Source organism: Quercus suber, unplaced genomic scaffold (genome assembly GCF_002906115.3).
Source record: "Quercus suber isolate HL8 unplaced genomic scaffold, Cork oak 2.0 scaffold_532, whole genome shotgun sequence".
Taxonomy (NCBI): Eukaryota; Viridiplantae; Streptophyta; class Magnoliopsida; order Fagales; family Fagaceae; genus Quercus; species Quercus suber.
The window spans coordinates 514761-533974 of NW_027069980.1; the positions used below are offsets into that span (position 1 = coordinate 514761).

Here is a 19214-nt window from a genome sequence, read left to right on the forward strand (position 1 = left end):
TGCTAGCCACCAAACTGTATTAGGAGCAATAATTGTATTGGTGGGAAAAGACTAAACTACGGCACCTTGTAAGATTTGAAAGAGAAGTACTTTTCATTGAAACATCTTGGCTAGCATTGCAAAGCTCTTGTTTGTCAAGAATGGAGGAGAAGCCCCAAATCCAGATCCCAAGAGTGAAACTTGGCAGTCAGGGATTGGAGGTAACTTTGTTTGTCACTTCCTTCTCTCCTAACATTTTGGAGAAGTCATTTATTTTGTTAGATGGACACTCTTCATTTTGCTCATATATTAAATAAGTGTTAAACCAACTGCAACTGTGATTCGCATCCATTTCTTGGGCTTTCTATCTAGTTTCGACAATAGCTGCCTGTCTGATATTTACTGTGGTGTGTATACTACTATACTCCAAGTGTTTAATGGAACAACACTAACATCACATGTTCTCAAGTTGCAAATTTTATTATATAGGTGTGCACTTTGTAGAGTCTATCTTATTTTAACTTTTTCAATCACAGTGTGTAAGATTTGCTTTCTAGGATTTATTGGGATGCTAGAATCTTATTCGAAAAATATATCAGCCAGAAAGAACAATATTACATGATAATTAATTTAAAAATTGATTCTTCATCCGCTGCCATTTGCATTTTTTTTTTCTTTTTACAATTTGAAAGTTAGAATGGGGGTGAGGGGATTTAAACTGTAGACTTCTCTATTAGGAAACACCAAGAGGTACCATTTGCATTTCTATTATCACAAAAGCAGATGCAAATCTTCACTATTTTCCTACAACTTCCAATAATATTCAATCAAGGCCTTTCAGAGTCATCCAGCATAAGAAATTTGATAAAGAAATAATTGCGAAGTCACATCTAGCAAGGTTTTTTTTTTCCCTATTAATTACAAAAAGATCATGTTGAACCATGGGATTAGAATTTAGGATCCTGCACTCGAAGGAGTAATCTTGAACGCGTTACCAGCATTATGAAAGTAACTCCTTGTGTAAGATCTAGAGAAATTAATAGATAAATAGAGCTGACCTTGGGGACTAAGTGTTAACTTGACCTACCAAGAATAAAGAAATCCAATGTTTTAGTTTTGTAGCTTCTCATCACTATTTGCACTGCATTTGATTAAGACTAATGTTTTCTCTTAATGGGTTCTTCTCTGGTTTGAAGATTTCTAGATTGGGCTTTGGATGCGCGGGGCTGTCAGGAGTGTACAACACTCCTCACTCTCATGAATATGGTTGTTCAGTTATCAAGGAAGTATTCAACAGGGGTATCACCCTCTTTGACACATCAGATCTCTATGGAGATAATCATGATAATGAAATTATGGTTGGGAAGGTAATGTTTTATTTTTATTTTTGAAGTTTGAAGCTGATAAATTGAGCATACAAATGATCATGTTTCATTTTTTTGATTATTCAATTTTGATTGTTCTATTTACCATCCCCCAGCCCCATTCTTCCCATTGGGGGTTGTGGAAACTCCTCTCTTTCTTAATTAAATGAGAAATATTCAAACATGGAAATTGAGTGAAAATATGAATTAAGATAAATGCAGTAAGGCACAAAAAATGATATGACCAGTTGACTTATGCTTCAAACATGGCAAGAATGTTATTGTTTGTGCACAGCATATGCAATACGGTTTAACCAGAATACCTTTTTTTTTTCCAGATATGAATCTTTTGTTGGAATTATCTGGTGGAAAATTTAAATCCCCAAAATTACTGCAGTATTGTTGTTATTCACAGGCTTTGAAGCAGCTTCCTCGGGATAAAATTCAACTGGCTACAAAATTTGGAGTCACTGTATTAGGGGAGGGTAAATATGGGGCAAAGGGCACCCCTGAATACGTCAGGAAATGCTGTGAAGCTAGTCTTAAACGGCTTGATGTAGGCTACATTGATCTTTACTATCAGCATCGTGTTGACCTTTCAGTGCCAATTGAGGATACTGTAAGCATAAAGAGATTTCCTTTTTCTCCTCTTAGATGTTTTTCTAACTCTTGATCTATTATTTGAACGCACAAGACTATATTCGAAATTGTGATGGCTGTTTACATCTGACTTGCATTCTGTAAGGAAGATGGGAGAGCTCAAGAATCTGGTGGATGAAGGAAAGATAAAGTACATTGGGTTATCAGAAGCTAGTGTAGACACAATAAGGAGAGCTCATGCAGTTCATCCCATCACTGCCTTACAGATGGAGTATTCTGTGTGGACCCGTGAAATTGAAGACGAGATAATTCCACTTTGCCGGTTTGTTGATATATAGCTCTATTTAATGTTTGCATTGTTAAACCAAATTTGTAAGGTACAAAGGTGAAAGTTGTAGCCTTTGCAATCTTGGGATTGGTTCTGAATTAGATACACTCAAGAGTATTTCAAAATCTGAATGAAGAATTTATCATTTACTTCATGAAGCTTCACCACTTTATTACAGGGAGCTTGGTATTGGGATAGTGGCATATAGTCCTCTTGGTCGTGGGTTCTTTGGTGGCAAGGGAGCTGTTGAGAGCTTACCCACTGGTAGTTTGTTGGTATGTGACTACGAATTAATAATGAGCAATATTAATTTTTGTATTATGGTTTTTTGATTTATTAATTTGAATGAGTTAGATTATGCAAGAAATTCCCTGCAGATCCTAACTCCTAACCTTGAAGCTGTCCTACCAGATTATGAATTACACATATGGGCGAATAATTTATTGTTTGGCTGAGGAATTTGCATTTTAAACTCAAATTCTTGTTCCTGTCGCAGGTTTATCATCCAAGGTTCAGTGAGGAGAATTTGGATAGAAACAAACTTCTTTATAGCAAATTTTCTAATCTGGCTGCAAAGCATTCCTGCACCACTCCTCAACTAGCTTTGGCATGGCTTCTCCATCAGGGAATTGACATAATCCCTATCCCTGGTATAGTCATCTCTTTCCTTTATAAATGCCACCATTTTGATATATGTGATTGAATTAATTTGGTATATGCTTGTTTGGTTTCTTCATGACCATGCAAAAAGAAATCCTAATCTTCATTTGTTATGGAAACTATACTTTTTCCTTTGTTAACCTATGCGTAAATCTTGATTGCTGTACATGGTCTTGAGCATGTCATGAGATTTTTATCACATGGATGATTCTTGTTTCCTTCTTGATATTTTGCAGGGACAACTAAAGTTAGGAACCTTGATAACAACATCGGTTCATTGGCTGTAAAGCTTACAAAAGACGATTTGAAAGAAATTCATGATGCTGTGCCCATTGGTGAAGTTGGTGGACAACGAGAATATGACATGTTTTCTCAATATGTTTGGAAGTCTGCAAATACCCCACCAAAGCAATTGCAAATTATGAACAAATGAAGTGGATCCTTCAATGTAAATGTTCTTTTTTATTTTCTTACTATATTGCTTTTTCTGGAATAATGATCGAGTGAAAAAGTAAATGTCTTGCTGATATGATGAGAGAAGGAATTTTCTTCAGAGAATTGTGGATGAGTGATGAACGAATTATGTACGTATTATCATTTTCATGTTGAAATCTTGGTGTGTAGTGTGTACTTGTAGGAAAGTTTCCTATCTGTTTTCTTTTCTAAGCTGCCTTACATTTTTTGCTTCCACTTTTTAGAATTCTTGTTCTGTAAATTAATGACAACTTTGAGGTAAATTTCTTCTCTGTGAATGATTTTTTTGGTGTATAGTAATCCCTTCAATATGCTTTTCATTGTCTAATGTTTGTGGGACTATAATATCTTCCTGTGACGTAAGTCTTGTGGAACATTTGTAGCCTCTCCAGAACTTTCACTTTGGGAAATAATTGTTAAGGGATTAGTTATACAGGTATAGCAGCTTTAGCTTCTTTTACGCTAAATTAGGCACCAACAGAAACTATTCGAGAGTATTAATGACTTGGTAACAGGACACAGAAAAAGTAGAACTGAAGGTATGGTAATCAAACGAAGGCAAATGGTTTGAGATATTTGAACTACTTTATGTCCAATTGATCAGGAAGATGATATGTTGGGGGAGACTTACGATCGAGTTCAATGCTAGGGAGATAATACCTTGGGGCTTGGTGGAACTCCAATTAATGCGTAAGGGATACCATTTACAAAAAAAAAAAGATTAAATCTAAGGACTTAGACTCATTTATGTTATATTAACTAGTGTGTAACCCTATGCATATGTATAAATGTAATTAAAAACAATCACAATTATACGGTTCAAATTAGTATTTTTTTAGAAGATGTTCAAATTATACACGCTATTAGCTTACACTTTTTTTAAACCATTCATTTTAAAAATATATAATAGTTTCTCATTTTATATATATATATATATATATAATCTAGAATTTAATTGGTTTTAGATTCTTTAGTTTTTGCACTCAATAATTTACTTGACACAAAAATTAAAAATTTAGATGGATACTTGGCAGAAAATTGGACTTCAATTTAAAATCTAATTGGATTTAGACTCTTCGATTTTTACGATCAATAATTCATTTGGGACAAAATTAAAAATTAAATGGGACATGTGTCCCAAAATTAAGAACCAATCAAAATTTAATTGGAATTTTTTTGAGCTTTGGCTATATATATATATATATATATAGATTACTCAAATTTTTATTTTTCTTCAAGTGGAACTTCTACAACTTGCATACTCAACACAAGGTGACCCTTTAGATATTGCAAGAAAAAATGTTCTCTTAAATTTTGGGATTTGATTTGGATGAGCGCGTGTTGTGAAGGTTAATCTATTTATAGAGAACGTTGATGGTGGATTTTTCAAAAAGCTTCACGTCATATTATTTATTTGTTTTTGAAAGGAGAAGACCATCTTCCCCAAAACAAAATTCCAAGTCACCACCGTGGCCAGCACCACAACTATTTCCATAGCTACCAACACTACATTTATGAATTGTCGAGCCCAATTTGACCGGATTCCTTTGCCAGTTCTTCATAAATTTCTCTTTCTTGATTAAAAAAAGAAAAGAAAAGTATTGAAATCATTCAATGTCATATAGAATATACCCATCAACTAATTCTGTTTGGTAATATATATTTATATATATATATATTGGGGTTTCCCACTTCACATATTCTATATAATTAATCATCTTTTCTCTTTCTCAACTCATCATCTTCCTATCATTAATTTCTCCACTTATTTTTACACATTCTCCAATCTTTCTTATCTCTTTTGTCTTTCATATCCTCACTGCTAATTACCTTAATATCACTCATCCTCTATCTCCTTATCTTCCTCTTATTTTTGGCTTTTCTTATTCATGTCCTCTTACTTTAAATTTGCAATCCACTCACATTCTATATGCATAGTCTTCCCACACACAAAAAGTTATTTCTCTCTCTCTCTTTTCATTTTTTGGTGGATTTTATTATTTTTCTTGCATCTCTACTTTAGGTTGATGAATTTTTGTGTTCTTTACAACTCTACTTAAGGTTGATGTGATTTAGTTTTGTATTTTAAAGTTGTTATATTTTTTCTTTTCTTTAATTTCATAGATGTTATCTTATTGAATTATAAGATAGTATATAAAAAATATAATGATCTTCTATTACATAGCATGACTTAGATAATTTAATGTTTATTACTATATCTTTTAGTTTTACTCTTTTTCTTCTCATCTTATTTTCTATAAATTTGTTATTCTCTCTTAAAAAAGTGATTATTCTCTCTCTCGATTTTATATTCTTCCTTGTAACTTTACTTTAAGTTGATGAATCATTGTGTTTTTTTTAAACTATATTTTGGGTTAATACGTATTGGTGTTGTATTTTTGAATTCCCCATCTCAAGTAGTCTCTCTCCCTTTTATAACTTTAGATTGATTTTTGTTTGAGTTAATACTTTGTTATTTTGGAAGGGATAATTGAATTTAGGCAAAAATGCAAAACTGACCCTCTAACTTTCACTGTTTTTCATTTCAGTCTTCTAACTTTCAGTTTTGTTAATTCAGTCCTCTAACTTTTAATTTTTGTCAATTCAATGCTCTGTTACAACTCAATTACTGCTGTTGTTAGATAGGCTTTGTGGAAAAGGACAAAATGGTAAATTGAAGATTGGAGGTGGAGTTGAGACGACGCTGTGGAAGAATAGTTAGAATCGTCGAAAGAGTCCAATTCATCTTCCGAACTGCTATCAATACAGTTCCGGTTAAAACAGTTGCAGCGGTTACAGCCACACCTGATCGCATCGGATTGCTTCTCATTGTTGTTGTTATTGTTCTCTTCAATGAAGTTTTGTACCATACTGTCCAAACACACAAAATTCGACTCAAACTTAGCGGCCACCACCGGTGCCACCATAACCGAGCCATTAAAGCCGTCCTTCTGAAAATGCGGCTCCTTGTCCACAACCTTCTCTGGCGCCACTGTGGAATTCCTTAGAACGCTCGGGAACTGAATCGTATTAGTATATAGAAAATTAGATATGGATAAGAGAGAAAGAAGAGAGTCAGTCAGACTCAGAGAGGAGAGGGAGCTAAAAGTGTTTTGGTACCTTTGTTTGTTTGTGGTGTCTGCCGCCAGTCTTTTTCTTTTGCCACTGCCAAAAGAACAAAACACAAAATTAGGGAGAGTGTGTGTGTGTTGAAGTGAAGGAGATGGGTGCGATAAAGGCGGCAATCAGGGACGCAATGCTGACATTCATGTGAGTATTTCTCTTATCAACCATGGGTGCAATGATTGCATTGATAGCCACAGCTCTCGGTTTAGAAACCCTTGTCTGACCTTTTGTCTTAATCACCACCTCCATCGTCTTTGTTCTCGCATTGAATTTGGACCTCATTGTCTCTTTCGGCGCCACTGTGGAATTCCTCAGAACGCTCGGGAAATCAAAAAACCTCTTCAGTCGAGACTTCGCCATTGGCTTCACTGAGTCGATCCTCATCTCTCTTCCGGTGTGTTAAAATCGATCGGCTGGATCTTCATTGATAAAGGCATGATCAGCATGATAAAAAATCACGAGAAAATTCTCAACTCCACCTCGAATCTTCATTTACCATTTTGTCCTTTTCCATAGAGCCTATCTAACGGCAGCAGTAACTGGATTATAACGGAGCCTTAAATTGACAAAAATTGAAAGTTAGAGGACTGAATTGACAAAACTGAAAGTTAAAGAACTGAAATGAAAAACAGTGAAAATTAGTGGGTCAGTTTTGCATTTTTTTCCTTGAATTTATATCAAAACACAATATTGATTATGCATTTGAGTGTGCCTATATTTGTGTAATATTAAGTGCAATTTTGTTAGGATTTTTTATTATCATGATAATCTCCTTTAAGAGGATGACGAATTTGAATAATTTATTTGAAACTTAAAAGTATAACATAATTTTGAAGAATCTATACCACCTCATAAAGGAATAATACCAATCAAACACTCCCAAAATAATTGCATGATATATTGGTAGAGATAGGAAGATAAAATAGTTTAATAAAATGTTTAACGTATTAAAGGTAACTTTTTTTTCTCTCTAGAAATATGGCTTTGTTGTATTTTAGGTTCTGAAAGTAGTTGTTTCATTTTTTTTTTTCTTTGGCTTATATATATATATTTTTTATATATGTTTTCTATGCTTTTGATACGACGGAGAGAAAGTTTGGCTATTGAGAAACTTTGTCAAATTTCTAACAAAGCTTATGTACAAAATTCTGTCAGTAAATATTATATGGTAAAGGATATTTTTATGCTTCACATTTTAAGTTCTTGATTAATATTGCTTTGTTTTTCATTCTTTCTTGCAACCCTACTTTAGGTTGACGAATCATTGTGTTTCTTATAACTCTATTTTGGGTTAATACTTTTTGGTATTGTGTTTTTTGAGTTCTCTATTACAACTCCTCTCTCTCCCTCTTATTGCTTTGGTTTAATTTTTGTTTGAGTTAATATTTAGTCATTTTGGAAGTGAGAATTTGAATATATATCAAAACACAATCTTGGCTATGTATTTGATTGTGCCAATCAATTATTTGAGTAATATCAAGTGTAATTTTGTGATGAGTTTTGATTATCATGATAATCCTCTTTAAGAGAATGAGAAATTTAAATAATATATTTGAAACTTAAAAACTTTAGTTGTAAAGAAAAAAAAGAAAAAAAGAAAAAGAAACATAACAAATTGGTCCTGTTTGGTTCACTTCAGTCCATCCGGTCTATTACGATCCATTTCAATCAAATTCAATCCAATTCTGTCAATTCGATCTACTTTCTTCACTTCGGTCCATTTTGTCTAATTTGTTCAATTTCAATTCACTTTGGTTCATTCGGTCTAATTTGGTGTACTTAAGAATGGAAAATGACAAATTTTGGTTGAGAGTATTATCAATTATTTGAATAATATAAATTGTAATTATAGGATAAGTTTTGGTTATCATAATAATCTCTTTAAAAGAATGAGAATTTGAATAATAACTTTAAAACCTAAAAATTTTAGTTGTACCAAAAGAAATTAGGAAAATATAATGCATAATAACAATAGTAAGAGGAATATGGACCATTTCAAAAAGAATAATAAATTCGATAAAAAAACATAAAATCATAAATTTTTTTTATATATTTGTAAAAATAGATTGATGAAAATTACTTTTGAAATTGTTTAATTTACAGGAAGAACAAGTTATATACAATAAAATTTAAAGAATAAATTATACAAATTCAGTATAAGTTTGTTATGAATTTTAATTATCATAATAATCTCCTTTATTAAGAAAATGAAGCATTTGAATTATTTATTTGAAACTTAAAAAGTTTAGTTGTACAAAAAAAGAAAAAAACATAGCATAATATAACATAATTTCGAACAATATGAATAACCTTATACAAGAATACTATCAATCAAACATATCAAAAATAATGGAATGATATATTGGTAGAGATAGAAAGATGAAAAATAATTTTATAAATTGTTTAATTTTTAGGGAGAATAAAATTCTCTTCAACAAAATTTAGAGAACAAATTATACATTATATTACAATTACAAAATAATTATCTATTCTCAAGTATTGCGTGGATCTGCGACTAGTCATCAATCAATTAATATATATATATATATATATATAAAAATAAAAGTAGAAACCTCATGTGGAAGAGTATGAGGTTTTACGAAGTAGCACATTTTTTGTGTCTCTCTCATTTAGGCTTCTACCTCATCAAAGTTTGCATTTATGACAAATTTTTAGTTTGTTGAATGTGTCAATAGAGTAAATGCACATATTAATTACTATATGTGTGCACTAATTATATATATATATATATATATATATATATATATATCTATAAGAATTTTATATGGTTTAAAAAAAATTTATATGAGAAAGTAAAAACCTCATGTGGAAGACCATGTAGTTCTACCATGTGGCACTTTGTAAAAGTAAAATTTCATTTAGCTTTCCACCTTACATTTTTTTACATATTTTGGATTATAATAAAATTCTATTCGTAGGATATTACTATTTTAACTGAGTGTTTAACTGACCACTATCATACTTCGATAATGTAAACATAACATCATAAATTTTCTATAATATTTTCATAAATCAACTATACATTAACAGTATATTATATACATAAAAAAATTATGCTAACCCCAATGCATTGAAGAAACAAAAACAATGATTAAATAGATAATCAACTTATTACACCGTATAATAACTAATTTCTAATTTTATGATATTTTCTTTACAGTCTAAATTCTTTGTCCCTTAATTTTGTATTACATCAGTAAGTAGAGATCTCATGTGGGACATTCCTTGAGTCTCACTCATTTCTTGAGTATGAGATTTTGTCAAGTGGCACATTCCTTGAGTTTCTCTCATTTAGGCTTCCACCTTATCAAAATTGTATTTATGTCAAATTTTTATTTTATTGAATATGCCAATAGAGTAAATGCACATATTAATTATCTATAGGTGTGCACTAATTTTATATGGTTTTTTTTTAAAAGTTTATATAAGAAATTAAAAACCTCATGTGGGAGACAATGCAGCTCTACCATGTGGCGTTTTGTTAGAATAATTTTTCATTTAGCTTTTCACCTTACATTTTTTTTACAAATTTTGGATTATAAAAAAATTCTATTAGTAGGATATTACTATTTTCACTCAGTGTTTCACCTACCACTTTCATATTTCAATAACGTAAACATGACATCATAAATTTTCTATGATATTTTCATAAGCTAACTAAACATTAACATTATATTATAAAAAAATTATGTTGACTCTAATGCATTGAAGAACAAAAACTATGATTAAAAAAAAATCAACTTATTACACCACATAATAACTAATTTCTAATTTTATGATGTTTACTTTATAGTCTAATTCGGCCTCTTAATTTTATATTACACCATTAATTTAATAAAAAATTCTTTATATTAATGCAACATTACTTTATGTTATTACTTCAAATTTTGAACATTTCCTAANTAGCACCATTATTGCTGCATGTTTTCAACGCACTCAATATCATGTAGCACTATTTACTTTTAATTAAAAAAATCAATTTTTTTTTCAATGTTTTTATAAAGATAAAGTTTAGTTATAAAATTGATTGTAGCATTATGCTATAATTTTATTTAATAAAATAAATATTAATACATATTTTAGAAATCTAACTATTGAATTACATGTTTTTTACACTTTTAATATACATATCAAATTTTTGTCAATCAGATATTATTTACTATATGATCTATAAGTTTATATTTTATGTATAATTTTAAACTAAAAAAATTTGCAATTTAAACAATTTATTGATGACATAGTTATTGATCTTCAGTTTTTTTTAAAATTTTGTAAGTATGGAGAATATAAGAAAAATATATCATCTAATGGTGGATTTGTTAAAATTCACCTCTAATAAGAAGATATTGAGCAAGTTTGTAACTTAAAACTACAACTAATTTTATAACTTAAAGTTACAACTAATTTTGTAACTAAACTTTATCATTTCTATAATTCTTTCACATATAGTTTTAACTTCAGGAAAAAACTATTTTGTTACAAATACTTTAGTTATTATATCTGAAAAGGTGATAAACACTCATTTTTAACTTTTAACTAACAATAATCCTATAACCAAAGTCAAAGAATTTGATACCATTTTTCCTTTCAATTTCTTTGAGTTTTAAAAATATAAGTAAATTTTTATCCCCTCCTGAGTATCTGGGTAGTAGGTTTATTGGCTTAAAATGTGACATAAACCATACCAATCTAAAGTCAATTTACCGCACTATAAATCAATGAAGTTTCTGGGATGTCTCAATGGCAGAGGGTAAAATAGTCAGTTATAAAGCAAAAATATCCCTTATAAATTTTGGTAAACACAGCATGCCTTATGCTACTTGCCAGAGCTAGCAACCACAATTTGATAGTCATTCACATCACATGATATCGGTTCCTATCTAACTAAGTATCCTTCTTTTAATCATTGGTCGGTGGGAGAATGAGAATATAAAAGTTACAACTTTTACCAGTGTAAAGTAAGCAGTGCAGTATTTAGAAAAAAAGAAAAAAGAAAAAGAAAAAAGTAAGCAGTGCAGTAATTTGCTGAGAATGGAGGAGAAGCCTCATATCCAAATTCCAAGAGTAAGACTTGGCAGTCAGGGACTGGAGGTAAGCTTCTTTTCCCCGACTGATGGGTATTCCAGTATTATAAATTGGAGGACTTCTTGCAAAAAGTAATAGGCACTAGTTTTTTCACCAACCCTACATTTTTTTCTGGACCAGTTACTGTAGTGTATATGTTGGGTTGAATTGCATCTCTACGTCTCCTTATTGTTTGTATTTTGAACCAGAAAGCTTAAAAACAAAGAAGAAGTCTCAATGCTTCCCTGTTTGGTGTCCTTAAGAGGGTCTTACGATCTTCAATTTCTCACCCATAGTCTGTAAAGAATTGCTTTTGTGTTTGCATTGTTAGGGGCTTTAGATATTTACACCAGAATAATAGTATATATGACGATCATCTGCATGCATATGGATGTAATATGACATATGACTATTCTGTATAGTACAGTGGGTGTGTCATAGAGTAAACCACAAGTATCATCTTGTCCTAAGGCTAACTGGGGGTGGCAAAAAAGCCTTAGAATAGAGAAATCGGACAATTGAAATGATTTAGCATAAGACCTCTACACCACACTTGTGAATCTCATATGAGATGCACTGCTGTTTCTGTCATGAGAATTGTGGAAACAGATGAAATTTTGTCATTCAGACGAAGCCTTCAGAGTTTGTTGTAACATGTGTGAACTTAGAGAGGTCAGGTTTATACAGATAACAGATTAATATTTATTTATCAAGAAAAAAAAGATAACAGATTAATATTTAGCAAGACAAAGTAAATATTCTTTTAGATTATTTTAGCTTCATGATAGCATCTTCATCTCATCTGTAAGAAGCATAGAAACGACCAATTGTATTGATCAATTTGAACACACCTCCAACCAGGGCCGGCCCTAGGCCTAGGCCACTTAGGCCACCGCCTAGGGCCCCTACTAGAGGAAGGCCCCAAATTTTGGAGGAAAAATTGATATTTTTTTAAAAGAAAAATTGGAGATATAGAAAAAAAAAAAAAATTAGATATATATTTTTCCTCTACTTTTAAGAAGTCCCAAAGAATTGAGTAATGCTAGAGATAATACAACTTTAAATATATGAGTCTTACAAATAAAGTAATACTATAGTTACAAACTATTTTACAACATTTTTACAAATTGTTGTTATAATCAACTTTTTATTGGTTCTTATCTAGACCGACCGATAATATCACTTTTTTATTTATCTATAGTCATTTATCACATCACCCGTTTGTAAAAGTTTTTGTATCTCTAGCATTCTTCCTTACAAATATATGTTTCACTAATCATAAGAAATAATTCAGATAGGAAAATGTTAGAAATATTATTAATTTTAGTTGAAAACTTTACAGATTGATGTGACAATTAATATGATATGTGGACATCAATAACTTATTAAATGCATTTTTGAATTATTTTTTGTGATTAGTGATACATCTTTGTAAGCCTCATGTTATAAAATTTATAATATCTCTAACATCATTCATTCAAATGCTTGTTTATTATCTTCTTGAGATGTCATTAATCGCATTCATTTCTACATCATTTGAAAGTTTTTTTATTAAAATTTGTTATAGCTTTAGCATTCCCCCACCCCCAAAAAAAAGCTTATTACAAAATGAAATGAATAGATTTTTGTTATAAAAAAAAAATTTATGAGATTAAGTACTAGTTAAATATTATTTAAGTGATAATAAAAAAGCCTCATTTAATTATATCATCATAGGCCTCCAAATATGTTGGGCCACCTCTGCCTCCAACCTGAAGACTTATAGAAACACAAGTTATCGGACTGGTATGAATTTTACTTGCAAGAAACGGCCTCAATGATCTTCTTGTGGTTTCCTTTTTTGGGTGTAGGTTTCAAGATTGGGCTTTGGATGTGGCGGACTTTCTGGAATACTAAATGCTCCTTTATCGCATGATGCTGGATGCTCTGTTATAAAGGAGGCTTTTCAAAGGGGTATAACCTTCTTTGATACTGCAGATGTCTACGGAAAAAACCATGATAACGAGATCATGGTTGGCAAGGTACTTCTACTTTCTAATCACATTGAAATGAAAAATGTCATTTTAGGTCACACCTTGCTTGCATGCTTTTTTTTTTATTATGTATGTTTAGTTTCGATTTGTGTCCAATTGAAGAAAGTAGCCCTAGGAACATACATATTCGAACATTAAACTAATTATTTTGTCTTTTTAGGCTTTGAAGCAGCTTGGTAGGGAGAAAATTCAACTAGCTACAAAATTCGGTATTACTAAAGCAGAGAAAGGTCAAGTTGGTGTCAAGGGTACCCCTGAATATGTACGGCAATGCTGTGAAGCTAGTCTTAAGTATCTTGACGTGGACTATATTGATTTGTACTTTCAACACCGTGTGGACACTTCAGTGCCAATAGAGGAAACCGTGAGTGTCAAGATATTTGTACTTTTATATTTATACAAACTATTTATTTTCATCTATTTAATGGATGAACTGTACTGGATTTAAACTTCATTTCCTTTTGCATTTAGAAGTTATAACCTATTTTGGCATTGTAGATGGAGGAGCTGAAGAAGCTGGTGGAGGAAGGAAAAATAAAATACATTGGGTTATCAGAACCTAGTGTAGACACAATAAGAAGAGCTCATGCAGTTCATCCCATCACTGCCTTAGAAATGGAATATTCTCTGTGGACCCGTGATATCGAAGATGAGATAGTTCCACTATGCAGGTCTTTTTAATTTTTTTTAAATCTAGCTCCGTTATTTGCATTTTATAGCCAATTGAATTCTTAACATAATTTAAAGTTTGTCCTTGTGACCATATATAGAATCGGTTTTGAAGAAGATATTTTTAGAACAATAGACTATCAGGAAATTTCACATCATGCATCATTAAAGTTCTTGGTGATCTCAGAGAGCTTGGCATTGGGATAGTGGCATATAGCCCTCTTGGTCTTGGGTTCTTAGCTGGTAAAGCAGTCGTTGAGAGCTTGCCTAGTGAGAGTGTGCTGGTATGTGACTACTAATCTATATAATAAAGTGATTCCATGGTTTTTGAACACAAACATATATATTTATATGGCTGGGTTCAAGTTACACTTTAATGTAACTTTTAACAATGCTACACTACTCAATTACTTTTGATTTAAAGTGTTTATTATCAAATCCACCATTGGATTACATTATATCTTTATGCCTTTTAAGATAACAATGTATACTTACATATTGGTATGTATACCATACACATCAATATTTATGGCATAGGCTATACATCCAAGGTTCATGGGGGAGAACTTAGAGAAAAACAAACTTCTATATGCACGGCTTGCCAACCTGGCTGCAAAGCATGCTTGCACTCCGCCTCAGCTAGCTCTGGCCTGGCTTCTCCATCAGGGGGATGATATAATCCCAATCCCTGGTATGTATATTTGTCTCTTAATTTCTTTTGCTATCTTCGCAAGTATGTGATTAAATTCTTTATGTGGTTACTTGCTCACTTCTAGCATTAGCTCTTTCTTTTTTCCCTGAGAAACGAAAGTACAGTTTTTAATTGTATGGTTAGAGAATTATGTTCCTACTACATCTACAACTTACGAACTTACCCTTTCTTGTTAGACTTTGCTTAATTGAAAATTTCTGTTTCATGAACTTGGATTTGAACATGATGTGAAATTCATTGATTGAATGATTTACAGGGACAACTAAAGTTAAGAATCTTTATAACAACATTGGATCCTTGGGAGTGAAACTTACACAAGAGGATTTGAAAGAAATTAGTGATGCTGTGCCCCTTAACGAAGTAGGTGGTGAAAGAGATCTGGCCATGTTATCTAAGTATAACTGGAAGGATGCAAATACTCCATCAAAGTGATCGCAAATTGTAGATACAGCGTCACTAACTTCCTCATCAGTTGATTAATTAATCACTATGCTTTGTGTTATCAGTATCGCCTATTCCTGTGAGTCCTCCTATGGTGAACAAAAAGATGGACCCTACAGCAAATAACATGGGTGTTTTGTATCGTATCAACACCCCCCCCCTCTCTCTCTCTCTCTCTCTCTCTCTCTCTCTGTGGTAGCTTCTTCCTTCTGTTTTTTTCCCTAATACGATAAGTGTCATTCATTCCATTCTTACTTTAGGCTATTTTCTTCTTCAATTTATGAAGCCTTTTTCTTTTCTCTGTCTATCAATTTTTCCTCTTTTTGAGTTGAGTACGCCCCATAGTTCTAGTCCTAATGTAATGCTATTTTGTTTCCCGGACTCTTCTTTCAGTCCTTCCTTTGCAATCTTTCTAAAACGCTAACGAGTAAGAAAACGGATGCGCTAACTCGAAACGGCTTTCTAACGCTCAATTTGTTGCTTTGTCCTATAGTAAGGGGCCCTTGCAGGATGCCGGGTGCTTTATGCCACCTGAGTGAATGGACATCCCAGGCATTGAAAGCCTGTCATGTTAGGCAATTCAAGTGCTAGATGACTCGGCACATCCAAGTCACATAGCACCTACTCTCCCTATTGATGAGTAATGGGGAAGCTCCCAATACGAACAATGAAGCTTTGTGTTCAACCACATGAAAAATTTCATCACAACCACATCAAAAGCTATCACTTTGAGCCTTCCTCTATTAATGGTTCATCACATGCATTTAGATTAGGTTGAAATAGGATTTACAATTGAGCTTTATTATTGAGTAAATATTTTTTATGCTGTAATAAATTCTCAGTTAATTAAATCAATGGTTTAGTGCGCATCCAATTACTTATGCTTAGCTTGGCTCTATATCCTCAAGAGGCACGTGAGCATTCAAGAGCCTACCAACTTGTTTATAGGGTGGTTATACTTGTGCTTAATTTTCCAATTTCTAGTGCAACTACGGGGCAAATATATTAATTATGAATTTCATCAAAACTAAGATTCGCAACATAATTGAAAATGATTTTTTTTAAGAAATTTTTGATTTTATACATTAAAAAAAAAAAAATTTTGTTGTAACATCTCTAGTAAAAAATCAATCGTAGTATTGATTGATTTCTAGGATTTAAAAAAACATCAAATTCCATTATGATAGATGATAGCATTTCAATGTTTTTTAATTTTTTTTTTATACAATATAGAAATTCTATTATAGCATAATTTAAGTGTATATGTGTATGAAGCTCCCTCCTGGAGACTTGAATCTAGGCTCTTACCCCCCACACCTCACAAGCACTTATACTTGTAAAGTGACTACTGCATCAAGGGTATGCAGTGGTATAACATTTCAATGTATTAAAAGAGTTATTTTGTGTTCTTTTCTTTTGTTGATATTTTGTTACAATTAAGTGGATGTGATGTCACGGAAGCTACAAGAAAACAAACACGTTACTTTCTGAATGGAAAAAGAAACTAAACACATTAGCTTCTAAATGAAAACCTCGAATTCACAAGGGGTCCCCTGAATCCACAAGTTAATAAGGTCTTGAAATCTACCAGAGAGAAATAAACAAAGTCTATATTTTTATAAATCTGAAAAATTGAATTGCCCTGAAGGCTACAATATGTTTAAATAGTAAAAGAAACCCTAGGGCAGCTATGAAAACACCCAGAAACCCTAATCCGCACTAATCACATAATTAGATGGCAAAGTCGTGATTTTTGACAAAAATAGTAAAATTTAAATAATTATGAAAATTGAAAATACTGTCTCTAAGAGACATCCCAAAATAGATGGGACCTTATTCTAACTTTTAAACCAAAATTTATTAAGGAAAAAAAATATTACTATAAATAGCAAAAATACTATTTTCAAGGCCTTAAAGAAGGAATTTGAACCTTGAGCGAGTTGCAGCTCAGACAAAGAAAGCCACCAATAGCAGCATAAAGAGAGCCACTCAATAGACTTAAACAGAACTCAATAGACCTCAATGGAACGCTCTCGCTCCCGTTCCCTGGAAGAGGAAAATGAACTAGCCCACAACACCAAAAAAGTGAAAGATTCTCATCATTCTTCAGATGACAGACGAGCTTCACAGGGTGGGGAAGCCAACCAACCATCCAAGCTTTCTTTTAAGGACAAGTTGGTTGGGGAAATACCGGGAGTTTACTCCCAAGCTTTTGTTTTTATGGATCAGATGGAGGCGAATTCAGACTCGGATAAAGAGCTTGAGGAGATTAGGGAATGATTTGCTTCGGTGTGCCTGTCAAAGGAAACTAAACAACGCATTCGGGCTCTGTGGACAAATGCGATTATTGTAAAGGTTTTTGGCAAAAATGTGGGATACTACTATCTCCGTTCTAAGTTGCTGGACCTCTGGAAACCGAATGGGAGGGTGGACATGGTGGATCTTGGTAGAGATTTTTTCCTATTAAGATTTTCAGTTGATGAGAATCTTGAAGCGGTGCTTAAGAAAGGTCCTTGGTTTGTTGGGGGCCATTTCTTATCCATCCGGAAATGGGAAGCGAATTTCAAGCCATCGAAAGCTTTAGTTTCTTCAGTGGTGGTGTGGGTCAGGTTGAATGAATTGCCTTTAGAGTATTATGAGGCCACTATGCTCAGGCAAATTGGGCAGGCATTAGGGACGGTTTTAATGGTGATACACATATTGCTTTGGAAGCCAGAGGATGATACGCGCGTCTATGCATTCAAGTGAACATGAACAAGCCGTTAGTCACCAATGTGCTAATAGGATGGCGGAGTCAGCCTGCTGTTTATGAAGGGGTGAACCAACTGTGTTTTGACTGTGGTCGCTTAGGCCATCGGCGGTAATTCTGTTTGTTCACCATCAAACCGTGCTCATCGATAGGTCCTCGTGATTCCTCTACTGCCGATAGCGATAACAGAGGGAATCCAAAGCCATCATTACCTGTGGCACATCCTGAGGATATTCCCAAAAATCGAGATAGCTCGGAGGAGGAGACCAGCGGTGCTACTTTCAGCCTTTGGGTGGTAGTTTCACAGAAAAGGAAAGATTCTAAAGTGGGTGATAAAAGTTGCAGCAACCATGTAGCGAAATAGAGGACTGTTGCTGATCACGTGAATTCTAAAGAGACGTTGGGAAATAAGAATTTAAATATTGAAGATGGGCTGAGTCGAATGAGCAAGAATGAAGGAAAAAGAAAAGCCCATATGGATGTGGGCCTGAATGTGGTGACTAAGGAACAAGTGTGTGTTAAGGAGGTGTCTAGCTCGGGCTTAGGACGTGATGGGCTTGGGAATAAAGGCCAGTTCAGCCATGGTTCAACTAAAGGCAAGCCCAATTCAAATTCAGTAAAGGGCAAAAAAGAGTTTGCTAGGAGTAAGGCTATCCACTTAAACTCCCCTCAGTCTGATCGCACAAAGGAGATTAAAAGCAGTAGCACCAAGGAGATTAAAAGTAGCAGCACCGAGTGGACTTTAAGTATCTGCTCGGTCAAGACAAATCAAAACAGTGGGTTCAAGTTTGGAGCTGATCAACATGGGCGGCGGGGTTATGGAGAATTTGAGAGTGTTGACGGTGGAGTTGGGAGCTCACCACACTCTCACCATGATTCGGTTCAAGCTAATGCTTCAATGGGTATGGAAGATTACAGAGCCGGTCTAGTAAAGAATGGCAAAGAATCCAAGTAGAGCTGGTTATGGTGGCATCATTCGGAATGATCGTGAAGA

The 19214-nt window shown here is 33.1% G+C and overlaps 2 protein-coding genes across 2 annotated transcripts in view; both read left to right on the forward strand.

The window, feature by feature from the left end:
• The window catches only part of LOC112016410 (perakine reductase), a 3687-nt gene extending 10 nt beyond the window's left edge, over positions 1-3677 (forward strand). Inside the window, exons 1-7 of the mRNA XM_065763917.1 lie at positions 1-200; positions 1176-1346; positions 1759-1962; positions 2093-2265; positions 2450-2546; positions 2768-2921; positions 3168-3677. The exon at positions 1-200 is cut by the window's left edge and continues 10 nt beyond it. Coding sequence (XP_065619989.1) covers positions 141-200; positions 1176-1346; positions 1759-1962; positions 2093-2265; positions 2450-2546; positions 2768-2921; positions 3168-3364 — 1056 coding nt within the window. The 5' untranslated portion in view covers positions 1-140 and the 3' untranslated portion in view covers positions 3365-3677. The remainder of the gene's footprint in view (positions 201-1175; positions 1347-1758; positions 1963-2092; positions 2266-2449; positions 2547-2767; positions 2922-3167) is intronic.
• Positions 3678-11438: 7761 nt separating this feature from the next.
• LOC136063475 (perakine reductase-like) lies at positions 11439-15725 on the forward strand. Its single transcript, XM_065763919.1, has 7 exons — positions 11439-11643; positions 13467-13637; positions 13810-14013; positions 14148-14320; positions 14506-14602; positions 14856-15009; positions 15287-15725. Exons 1-7 carry the CDS (start codon positions 11584-11586, stop codon positions 15460-15462), a joined length of 1035 nt encoding a protein of 344 aa, XP_065619991.1. The 5' UTR covers positions 11439-11583; the 3' UTR covers positions 15463-15725.
• Positions 15726-19214: the final 3489 nt, after the last annotated feature.

Coding starts and splice junctions, on each gene's coding strand:
- LOC136063475 (XM_065763919.1), top strand. CDS start 11,584: ATGGAGGAGAAGCCTCATATCCAAATTCCAAGAGTAAGACTTGGCAGT. Junction 13,638..13,809: donor ACGAGATCATGGTTGGCAAG/GTACTTCTACTT, acceptor TTGTCTTTTTAG/GCTTTGAAGCAGCTTGGTAG. Junction 14,321..14,505: donor GAGATAGTTCCACTATGCAG/GTCTTTTTAATT, acceptor TGGTGATCTCAG/AGAGCTTGGCATTGGGATAG.